Below are 21,676 nucleotides of genomic sequence, written 5' to 3'. Positions count from 1 at the left end.
AGAGTTATAACAACATAGTACTCAGAATGTACAATTCTTAAAAAACACAGAAGAAGCAGGAAAGTATGGCCTTTCATAGGAAAAAAAAAGCCAGAAACCATCCTGAAGGAAGCTCATACATTGGAACTATTAGTCTAAGGCTTTAAATCAGCTGTCTTAAATATGTTCAGTAAGTGAAAGGTATCCATATGCAAAAAACTAATGGAAGTTAGGAAAACAGCTGACCAAAATAAAGAGATAGAAATTATGAAAAGGAACCAAACAAATTTTGGAATTGCAGAGTATAGTAATTGAAATAAAAAAACTCATTAGCCTGATTCAACAGCAAATTTGAACAGGGAGAAGAAAGGATCAGTGAGCACGAAGACAATTGAAATTATCCAGTGTGAGCAGCCAAAAGAAAAAATAATTACGAAAAATGAACAGAGCCTGGCGAACCCATCAAGCATATGAACATATGCATCATTGGAGTCCCAGAATGACCAGAGGGAAATAAAGGGACAGAGAAAGTATTTGAAGAAGTAATGGTTGTACACTTCCTAAATCTGATGAAAGACATGAATACACACATCCAGGGAGCTAAATTAACTCCTGGGAGGATAGACCTGAGACACATTATAGCAAAACAGTCAAAATCCAAAGACGAAGAAAGGATTTTGAAAACAGCAAGAGGAAAGTGACTTGTCACATACAAGGGAACCCTAATAAGATGAGCAGATTTCTCATCAGAAGTCACAGAGGTCAGAAAACAGTGGGATGACATGTTTAAAGTCATTAAAGAAAAAAAAACTGTCAACCAAGAATTCTATATTTGGCAAAACTACCTCAAAAAATGGAGAGAAATTAAGACATTTACAGATAAACAAAACCTGAAAGAGTTAATTACCAGAAGACCTACCATACAAGAAATGCTAAAGGGAATCCTTCAGGCTGAAATAAAAGGATGCTAGACAGTAACTTGAAGCCATAAAAAGAAAAAAGAACAATGGTAAGGGTAACTGCATAGGCTCTCCAGTGTGAGAAGCAAGTGCATAGGGAAGTATAAGATCTTATGTTGCACTTTTGGTTTATAACTGTTTTATGCCCTGATATGACTTAGGCAAATGTCTAAATAACATTTTAAGTCTGTGTTAATGGGCATATAGTATATAAAGATGTAATCTGAGACAATAACAATACGAAGGGGTTGGGATAAAGATATATAGAAGTAGTGAGCTTGTATACTACTGAAACTAGTTTGGTACTAGTCAAAGTAGGTTGTTATTAGTTTAAGATGTTAATTTTAATTACAATGGTAACCACTGAAAGAACTATAAAACATGGAGTAAAAATATGAAGGGAAGCAAAATGGTACACTACAAAAAAAGAGAGCGTAATAGAGCAATTGAGGAACAAACACATGCAAGGCATACAGAAAACAAATAGCTAAATGGCAGAAGTACATCCTTCCATCTCATTTACTACCTTAAACGACATTGAATTAAACTCCCCTATTAAAAGGCAGAGCTAGGTAGATTGGGTGAAAAACCATGATCCATCTTTTCACATACAAAGACACAAAGATGTTGAAAGTGAAAGGGTAAAAGAAAGATATTCCATGCAAACAATAATCAAAAGAGGAAGAGTAGCTATATAATTGTCAGACAATATAGACTTTAAATCAAAAAAGATTATAAAAGACAAAGCAGGATATTACATATTGATAAAAGATTCCATCCAGCAAGAAGATATGTTGATTATAAACATATATACACCTCACAACAGAGCCCTAAAACACAGGAAGCAAAAATTGACAGAATTGAAGGGAGAAATAGATAGTGCTACAATTATAGTTGGAGACTTCAGTACACCACTTTCCCTAATTGATAGATCTAAACGGAAGGTCAATTAAGAAATAGGGGATTTGAACAACACTATTAACCAATTAGACCTAATGGACATGTATAGAACATTCTACCCAACAACTGAAGAATACACATTCTTTTCGAGTGCACATGGAGCATTTTCCAGGATAGACTATATCCTGGGCTACTTTAAAAATACTGAAGTCATGCAAAGTGTCTTCCTAGACCGCAAAGGAATGAAACTAGAAATGAGTAACAGAAGGAAAACTGGAAAATTTACAAATATGTGAAGATTAAACAACATGCTATTAAACAACCGTTGGGCCAAAGAAAAAATCACAAGGGAAATTAGGAAATATCTTGAGACAAATGAAAACACAGCATACCAAAACTTATATTTGAAGTGAAGGTATTGTGCAGAGGGAAAGCCTGCATTTAAAAAGAAGTTCACAAATCAATAGCCTATCTTCACACCTTAAGAAACTAGAACAGGAAGAGCAAACTAAACCCAACATTGGTAGAAGGAAAGAAATAGTAAAGATTGGAGCTGAGGTAAATGAAATAGAGAATAGAAAAACAATAGAGAGAATCAACAAAACCAAAAGTTGCTTTTTTAAAAAGAACAATAAAATCAACAAACTTTTAACCAGACTGACAAAGAGAAAAGAGAGAGAGAGGGGATACAATAACTAAAATCAGAATGAAAAAGAACATTACTGTCGACCTGAGAAAAATTAAAAGAATAAGAGGATACTATAAAAATTACATGCCAAAAAATTGGAAAGTCTAGATGAAATGGACAAATCCCTAGAAACATTCAAGTTACCAAATCTTTTGCAGGAAGAAATAGAAAATCTCAACAGACCTATAACAAGTAAGGAGATTAAATCAGTAATTAAAACCTTCAACAAAGAAAAGTCCAGGGCCAAATGGTTTCACTGCTGAATTCTACCAAACATATTAAAGAAGATTTAACACCAATCTTTCTCAAACATCTCCAAAAATTAGGAGAGAATGGATTACTTCCTAACTCATTCTGTGCAGCCAGTATTACCCAGATACTAAAGACAGATAAAGACAGCATAAGAAAAGAAAACTACAGACCAATATTCGTTTTAAATATAGACACAGAAATCTTCAACAAAATATGACATCCAGATCCAACAGTATATTAAAAGGAGTATACAGCAAGACCAAGTGGTACTTATTCCAGGAATGCAAGGATGGTTCAACATAAAAAAATCAATGTAATACACCACGTTAATAGAATGAAGGGGGAAAAACTTGATCATCTCAATTGATGCAGAAAAGGCATTTGACAAAATCCAACATCCTTTCATGATTAAAAAATAAAACACTCAGAAAGCTAGGAATAGAAGGGAACTTTCTCAACATGATAAAGGGAATTCATTTAAAAACCCACAGCAAATATCATACACAAAGGTGAAAGACTGAAAGCTCTCCCCCTCAGGTCAGGCATAAGGCAAGGATGCCCACTGTTACCACTGTTATTCAACATTATACTGGAAGTTCTAGCCAGAGCAATCAAATAAGAGAATAAATTAAAACCATCTAAATTGGAAAGGAAGAGGTCAAATTATCCCTATTCATAAATGACATGATCCTATATATAGAAAATCCCAAGTATCAACAAGAAAGCTATTAGAACTAATAAAGGAATTCAGCCAAGTTGTAGGATACAAGATAAACCTACAGAAGTAAGTTGGGTGACTATACATCAGAAAGGAATAATCTGCAAAAGGTAATCATGTAAAGAATTCCATTTACAATAGCATCTAAAAGAATAAAATACCTAGGAATAAATTTAAACAAGGAGGTGAATGGCTTGTACAATGAAAACTATAAAATATTGCTGAAAGAAATTAAAGAAGACCTAAATAAGTGGAAAGACATCCTGTGCTCATAGATTGGAAGACTTAATATTGTTAAGATGTCAGTACTGCCTGAAGTGATTTACAACTTCAAAGCAATAGCAGCCCTTTTTTGCAGAAATGGAAAAGCTGATGCTCAGATCCACATGGAATTGTAAGGGGCCTCAAGTAGTCAAAGCAACCTTGAAAAAGAAGAACAAAGTTGGAGGACTCAAACTTGTTGATTTCAAAATTGACTGCAAAGCTGCAGTAATTAAAACAGTGTGATACTGGCATGAGGATAGACATGTAGACCAACAGAATAGAATTGAGAGTCCAGAGATAAATCCACGCAATCTGTGACCAGTTGGTTTTCAGAAAGGATGTCAAGTCCATGCAATGGGGAGATAATAGTTTCTTTAACAAAGGATGCTGGCACAACTGAAAACTCATCTGCGAAAAGGATGAATGTGGACCCCAACCTCCCACCATATACAAAAAGTAATTAAAAATGAATCAATGACACAACTATTACTATACACTTATTGTTTATGTATGTTTATGTATGAGTGATAAACATCAATACATTTTTTTTAATTGAAGAAAAAATGGACCAATGACCTAAATATAAGTTAATACTATAAAATCCTTATGAGAAAGCATAGGGAAGTATCTTCGGGACTTTGTGGTAGGCAATGGATTTGTACATTTTACACCCAAAGCACAAGCAACAAAAGAAAAAAATAGATAAAATTTGGACTTCATTAAAATTAAAAACTTTTGTGCATCAAAGGACTTTATCAAGAATGTGAAAAGACTACAATGTAAACTATGGTCCATGCAGTGTGGCTGTGCTCCAGAGTGTATTCACCAAATGCAATGAATGTGCCACAATGATGAAAGGGGAGTTTGATGTAGGAGGAGTGGGGTGGGGTAGGGAGTGGGGTATACGGGAACCTCTTATGTTTTTGGTTTTTTTTATTTTTTACACTTTTTAAATTAAAGTTAATGGATCACAAAGAACGTTACATTAAAAAACATAAAAAACATACTAGGTTCCCATATACCCCACTCCCCACCCCCTCCCACCCCATCATTTTTGTAAATTGTATTTTTTTGAATATATATACATCACCAAAAAAAATATTACATTAAAAAATAAGAGGTTCCCATATATCCCCCACCCCCACCCCATTCCTCCCACACCAACAACCTCGTCCATCATTGTGGCACACTCATCACACTCAGTCACGCTTACGCACACCTCAGCAGGAGCCCAGAGAAAGCCAAAGTAGATACAACCCTAGGTGCTGGTTCTCCTGAAGGCTGTGGACATCTACGGGGTATATGGTCATGGAAGATGGATTTGGAATTCTGTGCCATGTCAGAGAGCCCCACTCTTATGTTTTTTAATGTAACGTTTTATGTGATCTATTTAGCTTTTTTTTAAAAAAAAAAAACAATAAAATGAAAACAAAAAAAAGAATGTGAAAAGACAACCTATGGAATGGGAGAAAATATTTGGAGACCGCATACCCAGAAAGAGTTTAATATCCAGAATATATAAATTACTCTTAAAGCTCAATAGCAACAACAACAAAAATAAACAACCCAATTTTAAAGGGGGCCAAGGATTTAGATAGACATTTCTCCAAAGAAGATGTTCAAATGGCCAGTAAGTATATGAAAAGATAATCTCCATCGTTAGCCATTAGAGAAATGCAAGTTAAAACTACAGTGAGATACCACTTCACACCCACTACTATGGCTTTTATTTTAAAAACTGAAAACGACAAGTGTTGACAAGGATGCAGATAAATTAGAACACTCATACATTGTTGTTTGGAATGTAAAATGGTGCAGCCCTTTTGGAAAACAGTTCGGCAATTCCTCTGAAAGTTAAACATAAAATTACCATGTGACCTGGCAATCCCAATTCTAGGTATATACCCAAAAGAACTGAAAGCAGAGACTCGGGCAAATATTTGTACACCAATGCTCATAGCAGCATTATTCACAATAGCCAAAAGGTGGAAGCAACCCAAGGGTCCATCAACAGATAAATGAATAAACAAAATGTGGTATATCCATACAATGGAATATTATTCAGCCTTAAAAAGAAGTGAATTCCTGGTACATGCTACAGCATGGATGGACTCTGAAGACATTATGTTGAGTGAAATAAGCCAGACAAAAAAGGACGGATATTGTATGATTTATCTTATAGGAAATGCTTTAAATAAGCAAATTCATAGAGACACTCTATTTAATGTCAAAGAAATGCTTTTTATGTTATGTATATTTTATACAATTAAAATTTAAAAATAAGTTCATATAAAAAGAAAGAATTCAGAAAATATATAGTCATCTGTATGTCTGAAACATATTGCAGCCCCACTGTGTATCTAGCTCTGTGTGAAATGGGAGCATGCCACACAGTCTTTACCCTGGGAGTTATCAGTCCAGCTCCTTAGTCATTGAAATTAATTTAGCAGAAAAGAAGATATTTATTCTTTCATTTCTTAATTGACTTATACATTATGGATTTTCCTTTATGTGTTATTGGGCTATAGTTTTTCTTTAGGCAAAGTGACAATCCTGAGATAAATTCCATCTCTGAGAAACAGCTAAGTGAATTTAATTTTGGATTTCAGTTAACCCTAGATTAAAATTACATATGTTTATAGATGTAAAATTATATATGTTTATAGAGGAAAACCCCAGAAAAGCTCACACTCTCTCTGATCTTGCTTAGGGGGGTTCCATGCTCAAAGGAACCTCACTCTTACAAAACGCACATTTATGAAACAGATCCACCAAGTGAGCCGAATTGGCGCTACCCAAGAATTCTTTTTTTGCAGAAGTTCCTCAGTGAGCCCTACCCCCCTTTGTACCTCAGTTTCCTCATCTGTACAATGGGAACCATAATAATATCTTCCTCAAAGGATTGTTCTGAGGATTAATTAATTGAAATGATCCCTGGAAAAAGCCAAGCCCAGTACCCTGATTAAGTTCTCAATAAAGGTTTCTAATTCGTCATCATCATCATCATTTATTATTAGTCTATTTTACAGAAAGGTAGGAGAGGTGTTAGTCCCTACTGTGTCATGCTGGCCAGGCCACATTCAGAATGTACTCGACATGTTCAGTTCCAGGCTGAAAACAAAAAAAAAAGGACTGGGTTTGAATCACAGATGTACCATTTCCTGGCTGTGTAACTCTGGGAAGTTACTTAACCTTTCTGTACTTAGTTTTCTCATCTGTAAAGGGCGGTAATAACAGACTCATAAAATGGTGGGGACTGTGAGGCTTAATTGAATGAACATATATGAAGGGCCTGGCATGTTGTATTGGACAGTGCAGCAATAGAGCAATCAGTTCTTTCTCTAATGATTCAGCGTCATTGCAGAAAATCCTACTGGACAGCACTGCTTATGCAGTTTCTGGGATTCTATTCTCTCTGAATTCTCCGACTTGAGTTATATAGCTTTCTTGTACTGTTAATAATAGATGCATGGTTTTGCTATATTGAAGTCATACTTGCACTTGCAAGTAGGGGAAGGACAAGCAAGAGGCCAAGAAGTCCTGACTTGCATTAATATTTCCCTGTCAGTTAAAGAGTTGGTCTCCTGTATTCCTTCTGAATCACCAGAGTGGAGAAGATAAGACCAATATGTAACCTAGTCAATAATTCATAAAATAAGAGCAGTCATCTGCTGCTTGCAAAGCAGCCGAATAAATATGGGGGTCAGTCATGAGCTGAACTCCTTGCACCAGAGCCCTTTGAGTGTGACAGTGATGTCACAGATGAGCCAGTGACATTGTGTGAGCAAAGGAGGCATACCTGAGTGTTCTCTCTGTGTGCAGAGAAGTAGCCCATGGACTTCCAACCCTGGAGATTGCTTGTTTAGACATTCTGTTAAAATTAATCTGTTAAAATTAGAAGTGGAAGTGCAGCTCTGAAAGCAGATCCAGGCCTGTAGCCCAGCTTCCCACTGCTGTGTGGCCTGGGCCAGCCCAACTCTAGTTCTGCATTCTTGAAATGGGATAATCTCAAGGGCATGTGTGCACAGATGGTGACTGTGTTAGCTGATGTTATTTTCATTGTATGATTACATTCATTCTCTCTGTACTGATGGGCTTAATATCCCAGCAGCATTGAAAACCAATGGGTAAATGTGCTTAAGCATGGGTAAAGGCTCAGCTCATCATTGACATTCATTCCCAGCTCAGTGCCCACCAGATTAAAATCTCCCAAGAGCCTGCAACATCAGACCAAGTTCCTAACAGAGTAAAGTCGGTTGGATTTTCCTAGCATGTGCTAAGACCTTTGCCTATACCAGGAGGGATAGAAAAATGATTAAGACTTGGCCCAGCAGGAGTGGTCAGGCACCAAGGGATGTTCAGCTGCAGAAGCTGGACCTCAAAGGATATGCAGGATTCCCAGGATGGAAACTCAGGGGATTCCAGGCTTGAGTGAAGCAAGGAGGACAAGTCCAGAGTGAACGTGGCTGCCTGGAGAACCCCAAGGAGATGAGGCGGGGGGACCAAGTCCAGGGTAGAGTTTGGGACACTATGGACCTTGAAACCCATCTGCAGAGAATGTGGGAGTGAGGCCACAGGGAGCCCAAGGGCAGCCTTCGCAGGATGCACCGTGTCTCTAGGCAGGGGCGAGCCGCTGGAGGATTTCTTGGTAGGGAACCTGGGTCCAGCAAGCTCACTGGCAGTCCCAGGCAGCCCAGGCTTGGGGGGATGAGCGGGTGTGCCCTCCCTGAAATTGGGCACCAGACATGCACTATCAAAGCCATGGTCTACCTGCCAATTACAGACTTACTTGCTTTTCTGAGACTTTTCAGTGACCTCAAAGAGAGGATGGATTTGCCTTATGTTTGGAAACTCTAGAAGTTGAAATGTCCCTACTCGTCTTTTCTTTTCCACTGGTCCTTGCCAGGGTTTTCTGCCAATGGACTATTGAGGCCCTGCAAGCATATGCTAATGTTGTTGGGGGGCGGGGCTCTTTCTTGACCCATCACCAATATCCTACGAGTCACAGGAAGCTACCAGGGATTCCTGAGCAAAAGCTTAAAATGCTTCAGTTCTCTACAAATAAACTCCATTCATTGCTTTTTGAACGTGTCATTGTGGAGTGAGCAAGGAAGCAGGATTCTGATAAAATACACTATTTGCAATATCACTCAGAACAACTCCAAGTCTTGAAAATGCCCCCACATCACACCTCTTCCCTCTCCCTGCCCTCAGCAACTCCCGTGGCCCCTGTCTCCACATCAATGCTACAGTTTTTTCCATTGCTAGAGTCACAATAGTTCTATAGTAGAATACCAGTAAGTTCCCTCTAATCCACATTCCATTCCTCCATCCTGAGGACCTGGGATGTCCACTCTACCTCTAAATGGACAGGGGGCTTAGATCCCACATGGTTGATGGACATTATGTATCCTGCCATAACCCACTGAATGTACTGGGGTAGAGTGTAAACTACAATGTAAACTATAATCCATGTGGTGTAGCAGTGCTCCAAGATGTATTCACCAAATGCAGTGAATGTGCCACGATGATGAAAGAGGTTGTTGATGTGGGAGGAGTAGAGGGGATGAGGAGTGCAGTATATGGGAAACTCTTATATTTTTTAATGTAACATTTTGTGTGATATATAAATCTTTTTTAAGAAAAGACAATAAAAAATACACTATTTGTATTTTGGGAACTTTAAAACTCCAAAGTGGCTTTAAAATATTGTTCAAATTTGCAAGGATTTAGATATACAGGCCCACAGAATTGCCAATTGTAGAAAGCTACGTTTCTGCTAATGTCCCAGATAACCTTGCTCCAAGGACAAATTGGAGCTTGATGAAATGAAGCTGCAGGTGGCCAGTGAGCTCAGCTCTTGTAATAATGAAAGACCCAAGGGGAGGGGCGCTGAGCCTTCTCCAGTTGGTTGGTAAATTCTGTCAGAATGGCCAGGAAGTCTTGTTCACAAGTACGTTGAGTCATTTGGTAAGACTGTTTCATGTTGTTGTTTGGTTTTGTGTTTTGTTTTGGTTTTTGTGGGGTTATCATCATGCCTAAAACTCTCCACATAGTTAGACTATCCTCATATTCCCATGTTGACATATTTTTCACTTGTTCTTAAAAATCTGTCTGTTGCCTCCCACCACCACCCCCACCTTTAAAACCTTGCTTATGTGCTTTTTAAAATGACACCTTCTAACAGTTTCTCCATTTCAAACATGGTTTTCCATATGGAAAACATGTACTCACATCCATACCATGGCAAGTGACATGAGAGCCAGGCAAACCTAGGTTTACATCCTGCTAAGCAGGAGTGTGACTTTGGGCAAATTACTTAACCTCTCTAGGCCTCAGTTTCCCCACCTGTAAAATAAGGTCAATTAAAGCTCCTACCTCATCTATGGCTTGTTTATAAGGATTGAGTGAGAACAAATATTTAAAGCATTTGGGATAGTGCCTGGTGCAAAGAAAATGACTGATAAATTCAGTGGTGACAGTTTTTATTGTTATTTCAATATTGATGCATCCTAATGCCTACTCAACTCTCATCCATTGCGAAGACTTGTCCGCAGAAGGTGTTTAGTATGTTTTTATTGCAGCAGGTCGAATTGACTCCAGTTGTTTAGCATTGTACTGAACAAGCTCCTAGATTCGGAAGTGAATGTTTTCCATTCCACTGGGCTGTCTGGTGGCAGGTGCAGCTCGGGTGCTAAGAGAAAAGCAGGCACACAAAGAAGAGCACTTGGTGTGCTTGTCAGGGCATCAGGGCCCTACCAACGCTCATTCCAGTTCTGAAGTTTTCACTATCAAGTGTGAGGGTTTTTAACTTGTCTTCAGCCGACAGAACTGTGTCATCTGTTCAATTCTGGTGAAATCCCTGTCTTCGAAAGTAGAATGGAAAGGTGAGGTGCCACCCACACACAAGTCCCCAAACCCTGGGCTCATTCAGGAGGACTTGGCTGTTGGGAGATTTACGCTTGACTGTTTGGGTTTTGCAGATTCATCAGCATGTCTACACAACACACCTCCAAACCAGTTGAGAGTTGTGTGCACTGTGCACGGTGGGGGTAGGGAGAGACAGTGTGTGATTTGTCAAAGTCATTGAAGAGGAACCTGCTACTTGCCTTACTTTGTGCCTCTTTTCCACAAGACAGAATTGCTCAAAGCAGGAGATTCCTAACAGGAGATCCAGGGATGGGGATCAAGCGGCCCCCAAGTCCCCTGGAACTGTATGCAAAACGTGGGAGGGGGAGATACATCCAGGCATTTTTCTGTGCTGAGAGACCACAGCTCTTAACTCATTCTCAGAGGAGTCTGTGACCTAAGAAAAGTTAGGCACAGTGCTCTTTGCTTTTGTTGCCCCGATTCAGTTTGTGCGTATAAAGACCACCCCCCAAAGACGCAACCAGGCAGGCAGGGCAGTGACGAGATGAGATCAGTCAAAACCTTGTATTGGCCAAGCAGCTGATGGATTGTTCAATCGGTTGTTGTAGACTCATGTAGACAAAGCCTGCAAGCTTGGGGAAGCCAGGCCCCCCCAGGCCAGCCTCGGGCGACAGCCCCCATCCTGCCAGGCCCTGGGGAGCGAGTCCTTCCTGCCCGGCAGCTCCTTTGCTCAGGAGCCAGCCCGAGTCACCTCCTCGCACAGCGCCTCAGAGGCGGCGCCCTGGGGCGGCTGGGATCCGAAGGCCTGGAGGCAGGTGCCTGCTCCACCACTGCCTAGCTGCGACGCCGCAGGTAAGTGGCTCCCCGCCTCCGCGCCTTGCTTTCCTCATCTGTCAACCGGGGCACAGGCCCCTGCTCAGCCTGCCCGCAGCCCGTACAGCTCTGTCCACCACCGCCGACGGCTCTCTAGTGCTTGCTCACCCCGCTAACTCTCTACTCTCTCTTGGGCATTGTTTTGCCAAGGGACAACCCAAGGCCAGCAGAGCGCTCCAGGGAAATGAGTGGGGATTGCCCTGGGAGCTCCTCACCTGCCCACAGGCTGGGAGCCCGAGGGGGATGGGGCCAAGCTTCTACACCTCCAAACCTCCCACTTCCAGAAGAGCCTCACCTGCCCGCCATGCCCTGTGGCCTTGGCACCCCGCAGCGCTGCTCGCCCACAGCCTGGACTCGAGCCCCGTAGAAGGTGGCCTGGCGAGGGAGGACAAGATGTCCAAGAAGGCTGGGAGTGTGGATCATCTTCTAGGTTCTAGAGTCTAGAAGGAAAGGTTGGCCTTGCCCTCAAGTGTCGCATCAACCGTTCTGAGAGCAAGAGGGTGGACACGCAGCCAGAGTGCGCGCCCTAGCTGAGGAATTTTCCTGGATCGTGGGGTTGTGGTTCTGGAGCAGAAAACAGGTGCACAGGATGTCTGTCCCTGTCTGCAGAGAGCACTGGCGAAATGCGCGTTTTCTAAGTGACCATCGAGCTGAGAGGGCCTTTGATGGGACGTCGGCCTTGTACATCTGGCCTTGTTCTCTGTATCTGCTGTCCTGCCTGAAAGAACAGCCCGTGCTTCCCAGGCCAGGGTTGTTGAAGGTGATTTCTCTCCCTTTTCTCCCCCTTTTCTCCTTGCGCTCTTCAGCTGTTCACACTTCTGCTAAAACCGGAGTGATCTGGTCCAGCCAGGAAAACAGAATTCTCCCTTTTCCCGAGCCGATGCCTTTCACCCAGCTGAGGAGGGTGGGCAGAGGCTTGCTCCCCAGTCTCGTGGGGGAACCTTTGGACGTTTGGGCCCAGGGGAGTGGGCAGGTCCAGCTGTCACTAAATGCTCCCCGTCCACACAGCCTGTGACTCAGTGCTAGACAGAGTATGCAGGCACCACAGGGGAAGAAGAAAGGCGGCCTGGGAAGGCACTGGTTTCCTCTGCCTGGCACCTTCCCAGCACTTAGGCCAAGCCCTTCCCGCACCAGCTAGCCCTGAAACGCTGAGGCTGAGGCTGAGGCTGAGGCTGAGGCTGAGGCAGAGCCAGCAGGCGGCTTACCTGGCTGGGGTAAAGCAGAAAGGCAGCAAATGGAGGACAAACAAGATGGCCCACAGACCTCCGCCACTCGGCTTATGACAGCTCCACCTGGGTTCCCACCCAGTGACGCAGGCTAGTTTAGGGCAAAGACAAGACGAATCTGGGACCTGGCAGAAAACCATGGCCGTGAAACACGGGGCCAGGGAATCCCACCTGGAAATCCGCTGAGAGGAAGACCGGCTGGAAGAACCGTGGGAATTTTCCTTGATCTTCCTGAATGAAGGGAAAGCCCCGGATATTCCCAAGGGTCCGTATCATTGGGCCAGCCCTGGGGAACTGACGATTGTGGTAATGCATCAAGACAGCAAACAACTGGGAGCTTCCCCCGAACATTAGCAAGTGGGAGGAATAATTAACAGTTTAAAAAGCAAGCTCAGAGGCTAAATCGTTCCTTTCTCCTCTGCCTGGACCAACCGGCAAGTACACCTGGGACCTGTCATCTGTTATTCTCTCTCTCTTCCCTCGTTTCCTTAATAAACTACTGGCCTAACTAAACCGGCATGTTCTTTAATTCTTTCTTGTACCGTAGGCAAGAACCTTGAGGAAATCCAGCAACACCGGGGCAGCGCTTTCTGTGGGGTGGGTTCCCAGCTTCTGCCTGGAAAGCTCCCCCAGCCCATCTGGCCCCAGGTCTCCCCTGGTTTCCAGGCCGGTCCCGCCGTGCCTATCCACTCTCTTTTCCTAGAGTACATGTCACTGTGTGAAGTGACAGTGATATCCTGGGAAGGAGTGACCTGTTGGCACATCCTTCACTCACCATCATCCTTCCTTCTCTGGAGCATTCTAGAGAAACTGAGCCGCAGACTTGGAGAATTAGCAGGGATGGGGGAAATAATCAAATCTTGCCTGCCATGCAGTTGTAGGGAGCCCCTCTGCAGTACTCCTACCCAATGGCTGCTTGCACACTTCCAGTGATGGGGAGCTTACCCCTTCCGGGCAGCCCCTTACATCTCTGGAAACCAGTGACCAGAGGTGTTTCTGGTGATTGGCCTCCCCCTCAGATGGAGCCATCCCACATCCCACCCAAAGCAATTCCTTTGGGAAGTACAAGTGCTGCTCTGGCGTCAGCAGAACAAGTTTTATGCCAGACATTTTAGCACTTAACCATCCAAACGAATATTGTCTCCTCCCGAGTAGTCCCCTCGGGAAGCCAGGCACTTACTCTGCTTTTTATGACCGTGTCTACAGCTCAAATCCACCTCTCAGGGCTGAAGGTGGTGAAGTGCCCTTCCCAGATGCCTTTGCCACTGTGGGCTCCTCTGATCTGAGAGAGCTGTGGTGGGCAGGGGTGAGCACCTGGACAGTGTGGGAACCGCCCCCCCCAAATCAGGGCTGGATTTTGTGACCCCAATGCAGCATGCTTTCTGCCTGTCATTTCAAAGGAAACATCAGAAGGGTGCAGGGGTCATTTCCCAGATTTGGTTTCTTTGGCAAAAACTGTTAAAAGAAGGCGCTCTTCCCTGTGGAGTAATCAACAAACCCATGCTAGAGCTCATTAACCTTTGTGGGGTGCCCTTGGTTGTGGGGCGAGCTGGTTCTGTGGCTTCGCAAAATGGGCTCTGGTGCTCTTCCCTCCTTCCCAGAGAAGCAATCTCCTTTAAATCCCCCTCCAAGCCAGGGTGCTTTCCTCTAGGTGGTCATGGGATGAGCAGCCTGCCTCAAGCAGGCAGAAATCCGGGGACCAGGTGGGCACCAGTCAACGCATCCTGCCCACGTGCTGCCCATCTGCCGACCCACCCCCACCCACCAGTTAGAATGAGCCTTTGTCCAGTGAAGTGATGGACTCCATGGCGAGATTCTTCTTCCTCTGTGGTGCTGAGGGAGGGTGGGGAGCCGTTAGCAGGTAGTGGCTGGCACCCCCTTCCCAACACGCACAGGTGAGGCACTCGAGGAGCCCCCAGAGGCAGGTGGGGCCTGGGGGCAGGGGCGGGGGTCGCAGCTTCCCACGAAGCTGTGTGAAGGTGGCCCTTGGCTGGGAAGGGTTGCGGAGGAAGAGCCCAGGGCTTCGCTCTGTGAGATTCCCTGCAGGCCCCACCCCAGGCTCATGTGGGAGACAGCCCATCTCTCACTGTCACCTGGCACAGCAGCACTTATAAAAAGCCACGCGCCCCGGGCCTCCAGCGGGAGGTCCAAAGCGAGGCCCACAGCGAGTGTCCAACGCTGGGCAGCGCTTTCAGCCACCGTTTCCTTCTGGCCACTGAAAACCTTTGTCATTTCCTGTTTTCTCCATTTTCCACCAATTCTCATTGTCAGTGTCAAAAGGCAACAACTGTTTTCTTGGGGCTTATCTTTGGAGCACAGTGATTCAGAACAAAGGATGCCCTCCCCCTTCGGCAAAATAAAGGAAGCAGCCTCCTCGGGAGGGCTGGAGACGAGGCCTGCCGCTGTGCAGGGGACAGGGGGCGGGCCGGAGCCGAGGCCCAGTGGTGCCCCCAGACACCCATGCGCCGTGGCGGCACCCCAGGCCTCTGGAGGCCCTGCAGACCTGGCTGCCGGCACCACGGGCCGGCCATGGTGGCCACTCGCTCTGGGGACTTGGGCCACCCACCAGATCTGCCCTGAAGCTCCAGCCCCGCTGGATGAACACTCGCTGGCATCCCGTTCCCCTGGACTCTGTCATCGGGCAGCCACCACCCAGTTCCTCCACCCTTGGCCCCACCCAGCCTTTCCTTTTGTTTTCCATGCCCTTGGGTTGTCTTTTCTCTTTGCTTCCTTCCCTTTGGGCTTCTCTGCCCTGCCCCTGCTTTTCAGCGGTCACCCCCTCTAGCAACCCCACCCTCCATACAAAGGCAGTATTGGATGAAACTAACGGGGCAGCCAGTGGGGAGGGAGTCAGGATCAGTGTAGACCTGGCATGCCACACACATCACTTTCGGGGCGAGTCGTTTAACCTCTCTGAGCCTCAGATGTCACATCAGCAAGCTGTGTGACAACAGCCTAAGTAGTAGAGTTCGGCCTCATTCTCCTAGGGCAGGGTCAAGGGCGAGGAACAGAAGTGGAGGGCTGGGGCAGGGTGAAAGTGCTGCCCGCCCAAGGGAAGAAAGTAGCATCTCAGGCAGAGCCAAGCGTCCCCCCACGTCCGGTGGTGTGGCCCTGGGCAGATGTGCGCCACTCCCCCGCCGTCAGGCACCCTGAGAGGGTTGGGATGAGGATGAGTGAAATAATGCACGCAGGGCTTAGGAAAGCAGACCCACGCCCCCCTCCACCCACGTCCCAGCAGTCCCGGTGGAGGGTGAGGTGAGAGCTGAGACAGGAAGCAGACCAAGGGCGGGATGGAAAAGCAAACCCAAGTTCCCCCAGTGCCATGTGTTTGTCCTCTCTGCCTTGGCAGGAACTGCTGCCAGGCCCGGGAGCCAGGCCCACACCCAGCGCAGGCCCTCCGCCCCGCCCCACGCCAGCCCACCGGGCACCACGAGTGCTGCCTGAGAAACCATTTGCTGGAAAGGCAGGCCCTGCATGGGCAGCCCATGTCACAGGAGCAGGCCTTCTGGCATCTGGGGTGACACAGGCCAGAAAGCTGCTGTGGGAGGTGTGCTCCTTGACCGAGCAGGTGTCTTGAGCAGGGGGCAGGAGCTGGCAGCAGGTGAGCAGAGATGGCAGGGTGAGTCTGACCAGTGGTGGGGAGCACTGGACCGGGAGTCAACCTGGAACTAAGTGGCCATCACCTTGAACCGCTCCAAGGCTCTGTGCTGGGACTTGAGCCTCCCCTCCCCCCAGCTGACTCCGGGCCACCCAGGCTGCCTCCTCAGCCCGCCTGCCCGGCTGGCACTGAGCCTGGAGACGGGAAGCACACCGCCCACAGGAGCAAGAGGGGCATTGGCCCTGCGAGTTAGTCTCGCTGGTGATGGAGCAGGCTTCCATCGGACTGGGATTGTCCAGCCAGTCATGCCAGGACCCCCTGGGGATGCAGCCTGTTTGCCTGGCCCAGACCCTTGCCACCACTGTAGGCATGTTCTGAGCCAGGCAGAGCAGTGTAGGACTGTCGTCTCCCTCCTGCTAACCCCCTGCTTCTGTTAATGCAACCTAAGGTTCCATTTGCTGTTTGCTACTTTGGTGGCCACATCTCACTGCTGACCCATCCTAAGCAGACGGACATCCCAAACGCCTAGATCTTTTTCCTCTGCGCTCTTGCTACTAAGCTCTGTCTTCCCTGTCTCCACCCTGTGCTGTTGCAGTTGGGTTTTGGAAGCCGCGAGCAGAACCCGACTTCTATTTCTTCTGGTGGAATTTTGCTTGGGAGGGCGGGTGTGCATGCGAGTATGTGTTGGTGTGCTCACTCGTGCTTTCCGCTACAGCAAAGCCAAGCAAGTCCTGGGTCCCCACGCAGCCCTCCCAAGGCCCAGGTTTCTGGGTAGCTGTCATCTAACATGCCTCTTTGATTTTCTGTTTAGCAAGAGAAGCAGAGCTCAGGTCTTATGGCAATGACCCCTGAACAGGGGAGTGACTACCTAGCCCAACAGATGCGTCAATTTCAAGGTAAGCAGTTAAGATCCTGCATAGCCCCTGGGGTATGTCAGAGATACCTGGGGGCAGCCACAGGCCCAGGGGTCCCCACCCCACTTGCTTTCCTTCTGCTGCTCCTAGGAATGTAATCAACATTTACTCCTTGGAGATTTAGCAGTTAGCAAAAGCCCCCGGCCTGTTCCCTACCTCGTGGATCTTAAGATTCGCCAGGGGGATGTACATGAAACCCTCACTATGAGCCGATGGAGGGACAAAGCAGGCAGGTTCAGGAAAGCTGGTGGCCTCCAGGAGTCCACCTCTGGGGCCATCCTGACTGACCCTCTTTCTGCAGCCGTCCAAGAACAAGTCACCTCCAAGCACAGATGCACCGAGACGAGCCGCCAGTCCAGCGGGCACATGACGCCCTCCAGGGCCGGGCTCCCTTACGACCATCTGAGTCCAAGAATGGTGCCACCCGCCAGGCACCAGAGCGTGATCGCACTCGACCCTCACCTGCCTGTACCCACGCACTCGGGCCAGACCCCCCGGGACGGCGCGGGCACTGTCTGCCAGCAGGCGCAGAGTCCCGTGGGGGCCGCAGCCCCAGCTGTGACCACCGCGGTCTTGAGCATTCAGCAGCATTTTGATAGCACCTCCATCTTCACCAAGGTGCCCATGAGGGGGCCCCGGGTAGCCCTGGCATCTCCATCCCCGCAGGCAGCCATGGTCCCCAATCAGATGGCCCCAGGAGGCAGGCCCAGCCGGATGGCGAGTGCCGCCCTGGCCAACCCCCACTACAGCCTGCTGGGCACCCCCAAGTCCCTCCAGCAGGGCATGGCCTGCTTCAGTCCCTTGAGTCCCATCCAGGGCATTGAGCCACCAAGCTACATGGCCTCTGCTGCCGCCACTGCCGCTGCCTCCACTGTCACTGCCAGGCAGTCCCCAGGTCAGTTTGGCAGAATGGATGCCCCCACTGAGCTGCTCCCACTGAACATGGAGGCGGATGTCACTGAAGCCTTCCTGAAGGGTCCCAGCATGAGCCCCAATGAAGACTGGGTGTGCAACCTGAGGCTGATCGATGACATTTTGGGAGAGCAGGCCGCTGCCCAAAATGCCGCAGTCCAGAGTGCCAGTCAGGTCCCCCAGGTCACCCAGGTCACCCAGAGAAACCCCAACATTGATACCACTTGTGGCAGCGACAGGAATCCCTAGCAAATTCCTGAGGGGTCCCCAGCCTCCCCAGGTGGTTCCCGATTCACGTCGAGTGGCATCCACCCAGGCCCCCCCACTTTCTCTACCTGTGATGAAATGAAAGCTGGTCGTTTTTCCAGCTACCTGTACATATTTGAAAATTTTGTACATTGTTTTCCTAAACGTTGACAACAGAAGTATTTATACTTCATTTTGTGACTTTGTAAATAAAGTGACGGCCTAGCTGCTGTTCTGGTAGAGCTGCGTTTCTTCTACACTGTTTGGTGCCTATTATACCTTGTTGCAAATATGCAGACTGTTCTGTTAGCTCCAGTGATATCCTGTGAAACCCGGAGGCTGTCGCTTCTGGTTCTGACCAAGTGTTGTGTGAACTGACAAACGCCAAATAGACAACCACCTGGCCACTGGTTTCCATTTTTATGAAAAAGTCTGCGGCCTTGTGTGGTTCTTCATCTCTTTTGCAAACCTTGCAGTCTCCGCTGGCTCCTTACCTGATGAGTATAGTACAGCGGAAGCTGCTTTAGCCTAAGTGCCCCCAGGGGAAAGTTACAGGAGGCAGGAGAGTGCGTCCGATTTGGGAGGCTAGTCTACGAAGAGGGGCATGAGAGCTGTTAGCACTCAGAAAGGAAGACCGGCCTTGGCCTTGGCCGGTGTGCCCCCTCGCAGGGAGAAGGTGAGGTGTTCCTGGGCTCGGGCCCTTCAGTACCTGTTTTGATGTAAGACACTGTGATGTGTGGGAGAAAGTCTGTATGCAGTAACAGTTGATTTGGGGTTTATCTTTGATGGCCTTTATCTGCAAGTAAAGTCATGTATATTTAAATGTCTCTTGTAGAAATCCCACACCCACTGTCATGTAAAGTTTTCTCAGTGTCCAGACTTTGTGTAATCACATTTTAATGGCCACCTCAAGTTCACTACGTTTGAAATCCAGCGTTTGTTTCAAGCCAGCGCGTTTTTTCTTCATTCTGTAATAAACAGTCAGGAGAAAAGTGTCTCTATGTTTTCATTTTTCAAGGGATCGTGCTTTCAGAGGTTCTTGATGTCTTGTGCATTGCTGGAGGCAGGGGCCAGGGCGAGGCAATTTACTGGGCCTGGGAATCCAGACTCTCGTTTCCTTTGCCACACACCACCCTTGCCCTTCTTTATCCACACAGAATTCAGGTCCTTGCTCTGTCAACTTGCTACCTCTGTGTGGCCCCACAAGTCAGTGGAGATAATGTGCACAATAAGCTGTAGAAGAGCAGCGAAGGCCAAAACTTCAGGGCTCAGGGGGTTTGCCAAGAGGGTGGCCGACCCACTTAAGGACCACCTTGTCCCCTGCAAACTTTGCATGGGACACCCACATAGGGCGTCTCTCTGGGAAGGGGGCAAGGGGCTGGGAGTGATGACATGTCTGCTAGATGGGAGAGTCAAGTGCCATCGCCTCACAAAGACACCCACCAAGACCCTGGGAAGCTGCCCGGCCACGGAGCGCCCCGTGAAGGTGGTCACAGAGCTGGGCGTTCCCCACGCCTCCCGCTGCGCCGGCCCAAAGCCCGGGGTGCGGGGACAACAGGGGCACAGGAGAAGGGCCAAAGCCCCGTGGCTTGCAGCAGAAGGGAGGTCCTTGCTTGGGTTTTCCTTGCTTTCCCAGCCCCTGACTCTGTCTGGTTCCTTTAAGCACCTGGTGGGCCACCCCCGCCCTCCAGCATTTGCAGCCAGCAGATTTGTGGCTGGCTGCTTCCAGTCCAAACAGGGCGGAGACACCAGGGAAGTCTGAACCTCACCTTCCTCTGAATTTGGCCCGTGGTCCCACGAGGCGGGCAGGTGGCAGGGGCTTGAAGATTGAACCACACACAGCTCCCCAAAGGTAGAGCGGAAGCAAGTTGGGGGCCTAGCCCCCATGTGCTATGCCTGGCAGAGCCGACACATGCCAAAAGAGCCAGCTCCCCTCTCCACCCCCAAGGGCTGTGGGGCGCAGCCCAGAAACAGCTCTGGGCGCACCTCCCCACACCGGCCCTCCCACTTCCTGAGAGCAGTCCTTAGGTCTGGGTCCTTGATGTGTCTCTCAGGTGTCCCTCGGCTCTAGTCGTCGCCCCTGTCACAGTCTTTCCCTCCGTTCCGCTTTGCTCCACACAGGCCGCGAAGCTTCCCTGGGAGCCAGCCTCAGCAGGGTTGGCTCGGTGTGGGACCCTCCTGCTCAGGGACTGCTGCTCAAAACCAGCCAGGCAGGTGCAAAGGCCCATGTCCTGTACAAGGCCTCTCAGCCCTCACAGCTGTCTCCACCCCGGAGCCCCACAGTAAAAGCCGAGCTTGAACCCCTGAGCCGCTTCTGTCTTCTGTTCCCAGAAACAGTTATCTGACTTCCCACCTCCAGGCTGACCACTCCCTGTCACCTCCCTCCCCTCTCCGCCTTCTGGTGGCCACCACAAATGTTCTCTGCCACTTTACACCTCGGAGCCCCCCATTCAGGCCGTGCCTCCCAGGAGATGCCAGCTTCCACCGCTCTGCCTCACTCTGCTCCCCTCCCGCAACACCCACCTGTCTGGCGCCAGCCCCTGGCCCCGTCAGCAGCACTGGATGCTGGGTACATCCTGGCGGTAGGTGGAGCATCCATGACAGTCTGGCAAGGTCTTCCCTGATTGACAACCCTCTGCTGCCCGTGGGAGGTGTGGGAGGAACTGAGTCCCTACTGGGGCAGCGGGAGCTCCCTCCGCCCCCCCATTCCATCATCCCTTGACCCCCACCCAGGTCTGAGGCCGACCCAAAAGGAGGCTGCCAGCCGTCCCCAGGCAGGTGTGTGGGGCCCAGACTGGGAAGAACCTCATGCCCTGGGCTTCCCCAGTGGGTGGCCATTCACCGATGGGGCAGACACGGTGCCACACGTGGGGGGGTAGGTCGACATGGGCCCCGACCTGATGCAGCCAACTGGGGTGGAGGGATAGAAGATAACCATGTCAAATGATAACCAGTTTGGCTAAGGTCTATGAGGCAAGCACAGAGAGGGGCGTTGGTAGGATGTGGGGAGCACATCTCTGAGGGGGTGACCGTTGAGCTGAGGCTGAAGGTTGGGAAGGAACAAGCCACAGAAAAAGCTAGGACAAGGAGATTCCAGGCAGAGGGAAGAGAAAGAACAAACGGCCAGAGGAATGGGCAGAAGGCGGGCTGTGGGGGGAAACAAGAACAGCTAGGGAACTTCTGAAAAAGAAGAATCAGGAAAGGGTTTTACTACTAGCAAATCGTAAAAGACATCCTGAAGCCAGGGCACTTACAACAGTACGGTCCTGACACAAGA

General features: G+C 48.0%; 1 protein-coding gene across 3 annotated transcripts in view; it reads left to right on the top strand.

Moving 5' to 3' along the window:
• The window catches only part of MAMLD1 (mastermind like domain containing 1), a 101,749-nt gene extending 82,358 nt beyond the window's left edge, over positions 1–19,391 (top strand). For 2 of the 3 annotated variants that reach the window (XM_058291697.2, XM_071212959.1), the window contains 3 exons: positions 11,239–11,482; positions 17,139–17,223; positions 17,543–19,391. In XM_058291697.2, the coding sequence (XP_058147680.1) occupies positions 11,239–11,482; positions 17,139–17,179 (285 nt within the window). In that variant the 3' untranslated portion in view covers positions 17,180–17,223; positions 17,543–19,391. The remainder of the gene's footprint in view (positions 1–11,238; positions 11,483–17,138; positions 17,224–17,542) is intronic. The other variant, XM_058291696.1, reaches the window with a different exon arrangement.
• Positions 19,392–21,676: the final 2,285 nt, after the last annotated feature.

The sequence above is a fragment of the Dasypus novemcinctus genome, chromosome X (assembly GCF_030445035.2).
Source record: "Dasypus novemcinctus isolate mDasNov1 chromosome X, mDasNov1.1.hap2, whole genome shotgun sequence".
Lineage (NCBI taxonomy): Eukaryota > Metazoa > Chordata > Mammalia > Cingulata > Dasypodidae > Dasypus > Dasypus novemcinctus.
Note: the sequence above shows the minus strand (reverse complement) of the source record. Positions and strands in the feature narration are given on the sequence as shown.